The sequence below is a fragment of the Plasmodium reichenowi genome, chromosome 13, assembly GCF_001601855.1.
Source record: "Plasmodium reichenowi strain SY57 chromosome 13, whole genome shotgun sequence".
Taxonomy (NCBI): Eukaryota; Apicomplexa; class Aconoidasida; order Haemosporida; family Plasmodiidae; genus Plasmodium; species Plasmodium reichenowi.
In genome coordinates, this window is record NC_033658.1 from 1,761,721 (window position 1) to 1,769,357 (window position 7,637).

At 19.5% G+C, this 7,637-nt stretch overlaps 3 protein-coding genes across 3 annotated transcripts; 2 read left to right on the forward strand and 1 right to left on the reverse strand.

Moving 5' to 3' along the window:
* Positions 1–998: 998 nt before the first annotated feature.
* On the forward strand, positions 999–1,823 carry PRSY57_1345900 (hypothetical protein; the record flags this gene model as incomplete). The annotated part of the gene is made up of 1 exon (XM_012909383.2): positions 999–1,823. One exon carries the CDS (start codon positions 999–1,001, stop codon positions 1,821–1,823), a length of 825 nt encoding a protein of 274 aa, XP_012764837.2.
* A 294-nt stretch (positions 1,824–2,117) lies between these two features.
* On the reverse strand, positions 2,118–4,095 carry PRSY57_1346000 (G-beta repeat protein, putative; the record flags this gene model as incomplete). The annotated part of the gene is made up of 7 exons (XM_012909384.2): positions 2,118–2,345; positions 2,551–2,621; positions 2,697–2,859; positions 3,029–3,153; positions 3,328–3,391; positions 3,517–3,701; positions 3,840–4,095. 7 exons carry the CDS (start codon positions 4,093–4,095, stop codon positions 2,118–2,120), a joined length of 1,092 nt encoding a protein of 363 aa, XP_012764838.2.
* A 1,466-nt stretch (positions 4,096–5,561) lies between these two features.
* PRSY57_1346100 (DNA topoisomerase III, putative) lies at positions 5,562–7,625 on the forward strand (the record flags this gene model as incomplete). The annotated part of the gene is made up of 1 exon (XM_012909385.2): positions 5,562–7,625. One exon carries the CDS (start codon positions 5,562–5,564, stop codon positions 7,623–7,625), a length of 2,064 nt encoding a protein of 687 aa, XP_012764839.2.
* Between the last annotated feature and the right edge of the window lie 12 nt (positions 7,626–7,637).

Sequence of the window (7,637 nt, forward strand, 5' to 3'; positions counted from 1 at the left end):
TTATTTTGTTTTCTTATACAAAATATTATACAGGAATTTCATCATAGTATCTACATAACTGAAGCAAGAAAAGGAAAATTTTATGTGTGCATATACAAATATGTACTTAAACGTTTTTTTTTTTTTTTTTTGCGAGATTATTATTAGAAAAAAAAAAAAAAAATTATATAAATATATATATTTGTACAACACAAATATTTATGTGTATGCAATTATTTTTTTTTTTTTTTTTCGTATGTTAATGAAAAAAATATATATTTTTATGCATAAAATGTTATACACATAATGTGTTAGAAATGTTTTTATAAAAATAAAAAATGTATTTTATATATATACTATGGATGCATAAAATTAAAAATGAAAAAATAAAGTAATCATCTAGGAAAAAATATTCATATAAAAGTATATATATATATGTATATATTTAGTGAATATATATATTTTATTTAATTTTTTCAATTGATTATATTTTTATGTTATTGGTATAAAAAAAAAAAAAATAAAAAAAATAGAAGAAATTAAAAATATAAATGAGTTTATAAGAAATATGATTTATAAATATGTTAAAATATAAAAATATATTATTTATATATTTATTTACTTATATATATATATATATATATATATATTTATTTATTTATTTATTTATTTATTTTTATTTTTTTCTTTGTGCTATTATATATATAATATATATATTAATGAAAGCACTAAGAAATTATATAAAAGCATAATAAACGATATATTTAAAAATTAATATACAAAAATGTAATTTCATATATATTTATAAATATATATATAATAATAAATACTTTGAATTTTTTGTATTGCATTTTAAATATATTGCCGCTTCTTTTAAAGACTTAGATATATAAAGAAATTATATTTGAAATACACACATAAAAATCATATAGTTATTATAAAAGTATATGTATATACAAAAATTTTTAAACATAAGCAATTGTCGTAGCTTAACATATTTCATATAAAAATATCAAAGGATGAGTAGAAGTTCATTAATATTTGAGAATAATAATGATAATAATGAAAAGAAAAAAAGGAAACTATTTCAAGATGAGTATAACTACCAATCATGTTACCCTCTGAGTTATTTGAATGTATATAATAATAATAACAACAATAATAATAATAATAATAATAGTAATAATAATAGTAATAATAATAATAATAATAATAGTAATAATAATAGTAATAATAATAGTAATAATGATAGTAATAATGATAATAATAGAATATATGACTATGCATATAGTCAATCATATAATTATACATACGATCAAACTTATAATGATGTATATAATAAAATATATAACGATTCAAAAAATATAGCACAAAATGTATTAAACGTACAAGTAAATGAAGAACCATATGATAAATCTCTCAACAATTCACATACCACTTACCCTTTTAGTAATATTATTAATAGTAATCAACTTAATAGTAATATTTTAAATAATAACGAAATGATTGATATGCGGAATTTTTATGAAAACGGTAATTTTGTTAGCTCTATGATAGAAAATAAAGATCAAAATCAATTTAATGAACCGAATAAAAATAATTTGAATAATACTATGGCAAATGTTAATAATATAAACAACATAAATAATATACAATTTGATAAAAGCCTATTAATTAATTGTATAGATGTCTTATTAAATTTTATGAATTATAATAATTTAAAAGACACAATAACAGAAGAAACTCTTCATGAAAATTTAATCAATTTACGTTTTTATATTTTAAGATTAAATGGAGGAAAAGTTAGCCAAAAAAAAATTACTGAATATTTTCATAAAATGTAATTATATACATATATATTGTATATACTATACATATGCTTATTATGTGTGCATATTTGTTTTTAAGAACAATTTTAAAATTTCTCACTTTATTATATATATATATATATATATATATGTTAATATTTATATATCTTTTGTTTTTGTTTTTTTAATAAACATTATATTATATAAATATATTCACTTGTTAAATATAATTATGTAAGCGCGTTAATGTTACTATATTATAAATAATATATTAATATATATATATATATATATATTGTTTTTTTCTTTTTTTTTGATATTTTTTAAAAATTAATATAAATTCAATTTAGTAATAATATATATTTTAATAGTCTGGTCTAATGAAGCCATGACAGAAAGACCAAGTTTGTCTTTACACCAATCAAAGGAAATTATTGGTTGTGTAGATACGTTCAGATCATTTAATTTATTTAATTCTCCCACTATTCCTTTTTTACATCCTATTTTTTCATCAAATATAGAATTTTTTTCGGGATATACATATTTATACACACCTAGCTAAAATAAGATGCAGTTTCATAAAAAAAAAAAAAAAAAAAAAAAAAAAAAAAACATTTCAGTTAATCGCATTATATAAAATAAATAAAATTATATACATAAAATATATATACACATATATGTATACATGTATATTTTTTAAACAATGGGAATTTATATATAAAACAAATTTGCTTTTTCTTTTTTTGATATTAATTTATGTAACATTTCCATCTCCTCCCAAGGTAGCAAAAATGTCACGATTTTGAGGCAAAAAAGGTGTTCCCCAACATGTTCCTTCAAAAAAGGGAAAGAACAATATACAACATATTGTTTTGTACATATTTTTTTTATTATTTCATTTTAACCAACCTGATATTATTTTGTCCTTGCTATATGAATACCCAGAGACCTCATTATATACATCCAAGTTAAATATATAAATATTCCCCTCGAGAGTTGAACAAATTAATTTATTTTTTTTTGTATCCTTTCTGTCGTAATTAACAGCACAAACACCATTGTTTACATTTACCTGTATATGAAAAAAAAAGAAAAAAAAAAAAAAAAAATTTATATGTTAATAAAATAAATAGAACATTATATAAAATAAATTATAATATTTTATATATTAGAAAAATATAGATGTTTTCCTATTTTATATCCACATGATTTATTATTATTATTATTATTATTAATCTTACTTCATGTTCTAATCGCATTGTTCTTAAATCAAAAAATTTGATATCCCCATTATCATACCCAGCACATATATTTAAATTCTCTTCCTCCATATTAGAATAAGCATTATGTTCTACATAATTATTTCCTTGAGAGAAGAGGAAAATAAAAATGATTAGAAAATGATATATCATTATGCTTATATTATTCACATTGATATATGTGTTATTGTTATCTCATAAGTATATATTATAATATATATATATATATATATATGTATATTTGATAATATTGAAAGATTAATATTTATATCTAAATTAACCTGTTTCCACGCACCAACAATCAGGAATGTAGGAAGAATTTTTGGGTGGTTCCAAACTGACTACCTACAAAGAAAAATATAATATACGAAAATCAATCTTCAAAAACAAAAAAAAAAAAAAAAAAAAAATACTTAAATATATATATATATATATATATTTATTTATTTTTTTATTTTTTTTTATGGTACCTCTTGTTTTGTTCTTATGTCGAAAATTTTGACTGAACCATCCCTACTGGCACTTACTATAATATTATTATTTTTGTAATTTTTGCAATCTATTTTGTTTATTAATTTGGTGTGCTTTCTTATTTTGTAGTATTCTTCAGACATGTTATTTATATCATAAAGGAGTATATTTCCATCAAAGGAACCTATTTTTTCAATAGTAAAAAAATGTATATATATATATATATGTGTGTGTGTTTTCCTTTTATTTGTTATACTTATAATGGAATAAAAAAATATTACAAATATAACATGTTTTATTTATTTAAAAAAATATATTATACCACATGCTATTGTATACGTTCCCGTTGAGGAGAAAAAAGGAGCTATGGTTTTTACGCCTTTATCTAAATTTGTTTTAGATATACATGTAAATTTTCCTTTATCCAAATTATATATATGTATATATCCTTTTTTATCTAGCATTTCTCCTACGGCAATAATGTTAGATTTGCCGTGTACCCATTTCAGATCGTATATAGTATTATCAAGACAATAATTTATATGCTCAATAATTTGAGGTTTATTTTCAATGTTCATTAAATTTACACAAAGGAAAAAAAATAAAATAAAAGTAAAATATATATATATATATATATATATAATATGAAAGAAAAGAAATAAATAACTCAAAATTTTAAAATTGAAACAAAGGTTATTTATTAATATTTTGGAAGCATAAAAGTGAATCTATAAGAAATATTATATTTGTTCATCAAAAAAGTTAACCAAAAAACAAAAATTGTATATAAATATATTTCATACGATGCTATTTAAAAAAAAAATAATAATAATAATAATAATAAAGAACCGTTCTTTTATTATATTTACATTATGTTTATTATTATTATTATTATTATTAAATGATTACCTAATTTATGTTCTTGAAATAGACAAGAACATTTTAAATTATACACACATTTTGAATATATATATATATATATATATATTTTTAAATATTAAATATAGCATTTATTATATTATCCTATCCAGATTATGTAAAAATAACACATTTATAATTATTAAATATAGAAGAAATAGTATTGTTATATGATTCAATTGTGTTATATTTGTTAATCCTAATTGCATATAATTTTAATATTAATAAATAAAAATATACGAAAATTTTAAATAAATAAATAAATATATATTGTATATATTTTTTAAGGATAAGTAATTAAAAAATATTTTGTCAAACATAATATGCTTGGGATGAAGGAAAAAAAAAATAAAAATAATAATAAATAAATAAACAAATAAAATTAAAAAATATAAAATAAAGATATTTAAAAAATATACAAAATTTTTAAAGTATAATAATCCTTTATTTTTTTTCATATTTAAACCAAAGATATATAAAAACATCCAATTTTTTTTTATTTAAAAAGGTGTTCATATATGTATGTATATATAGAAAATATTATGATACAATACATATATATTTCTTTTTCATGTTTTTAAAAATATATATATATATATATATATATATATATAATATATATATATTTTTTTATGCACATTTTAAATAAATAAAATATTAGAAATGCATTTTGTTTTTGTTTCGATATAATAAATCAATATTATTCATATATAAATATATATATATATATATATATATATATATATATATGTGTGTATTAATTTTATTAATATTTTTGTATTTATACATTTTTGATTTTACTATTTCATATTTATGTGTGTAATAAAAATGGAAGAAATTTTGTAATAAAATATTAGATATATCCTTCCATTTATATGGTAAAAATGTGAAGGAAATAAATTATATACAAAAATGAAATATGATATATTATATATAACATATAACATTTACCATATAACGTATGACATATATATGTAGTTATTTATTTATTTATTTATTTATCTTTGTGTGTTGTTCCTTATGGTTCGGATTAACTATTTGATGAATTAATTAATTATATACATATATATATATATTTTTTTTTCTTTTTTGTTTAGTTCATTTTATTTTTATTCTTTTTTTGTATATGGCACGACTGAAAGTGTTGAATGTAGCTGAGAAACCATCTGTGGCTTCTTCCATTGCCGAAATTTTAAGCAAAGGTAGACCTAATAAGATTAAGAGTTGTAGTAAATATAATCCTGTTTTTACATTTGATTATAAGATAAAGAATGACATATGGTATATGTATGTGACGTCTGTCACTGGTCATTTGACAGATCAAAAATTTGATGACCACTATAAAAACTGGCATAATACAGACCCACAAGAATTATTTGATGCTGAAATAACAGTTTATGTTGAAAAGGATAAAAAGAATATTGAAAATAATTTAAAAAAATATTCTAAAGAATGTAATATGTTGATTTTATGGTTAGATTGTGATAGAGAAGGGGAACATATATGTTTTGAAGTGATAAATGCCTGTAGGATTACAAATAGAAAATTAATAATTCATAGAGCTCAGTTTTCAGCTGTTACTGAAAAGGATATAATACATGCAATTAATAATTTAAAAGAACCTAATAAGAATTTAGCATATAGCGTTGATGTAAGAAGAGAAATCGATTTAAGAATGGGTTCTATTTTTACACGTTTTATGACCATTAGATATATTGAATTAGTAAAAAATGAAACCAGTATTATTAGCTATGGACCTTGTCAATTTCCTACCCTAGGTTTTGTAGTTAATAGATATTTAGATATAAAAAATTTTAAGAATGAATATTATTGGAGTATTAAAATGAAATATGTGTATAATAATGATGAAATAAATCCTATGGATGATGAAAATAATTATGATGATCATGACGATGAACAAATGGATAGTGACAGTGACGAACGTAATAGTTATTATACTAATAATGATGATAGTAATAATTATAGTGATGAGACTGATGATTATTATGGTGATGAAAAGAAAAAAAAAAAAAAAAATAATAATAATAATAAAAAGAATAAACATAATAATGTTGTAGATTTTACATGGTCTAGAATAAGATTATTTGATCATTTAGCCGTAATTCTTATATACGAAGAATTATTAAAAAATCCACTTTGTAAAATAACAAATGTTTATGAAAGTGAGACAAGGAAATATAAACCATATCCATTAAACACATTACAAATGACAAAACTCGTTTCCATATATTTTAAAATATCTTCAAAAGAATGTATGATGTTAGCTGAAAAATTATATAACAAGGGATATATTAGTTATCCTAGAACAGAAACCAATTATTTTCCAGATAGCATGAATCTACACAAAATTATAAATGAATTGAGAAAAAATGACAATTTTGGTTGGTATGCTAACAAATTGTGTGAACAAAATAAATATCAGAAACCAAGAAAAGGGAAAATGAATGATAAAGCTCATCCACCTATACATCCTGTAAAAAATATGAACAAGTCATTAAAAGTAGAAGAAAAAGAATGGAAATTATATGAATTTATATGTAAACATTTTTTAGCAGTATGTAGTAATGATGCTATAGGATATAATACAAAAGTAACAGCCAAAATACAAGAAGAACAATTCTTTTGTAAAGGATTAAAAATAAAAGAAAAAAATTATTTAGAAATATATACATATGAAAAATGGAATGATAAAATTATACCTTCATTTCAAGTTGATGATGAATTTTATCCCACATCATTATTAATAGAAGAAGGTATAACACAACCACCTAAATATTTATCAGAATCAAATTTGCTTACATTAATGGACAAATTTAGTATAGGAACTGATGCAACTATGCATGAGCATATAGAAAATATACAAAAAAGAAATTATGTTATAAAAAATTCAAAGTCTCTTTTTATACCTACCAATTTAGGTATAGCCTTAGTACAATCTTATAAAAAATTTAAGGATATAGGTATTGATTTAACAGATCCATCCTTAAGAGCTAAAATGGAAAAAGATATGTCATTAGTAGCTTCAGGTGTAAAACAAAAAAATGAAATTATAAGAAATTATATAGACATTATGAAATATATATATCAAGAAATATATAATAGAATTGATGTCTTAGATAAAAATATTCACTATTATTTAAATAACCCCGATCAGCTCTCATATACATAATTACAAAAAAAA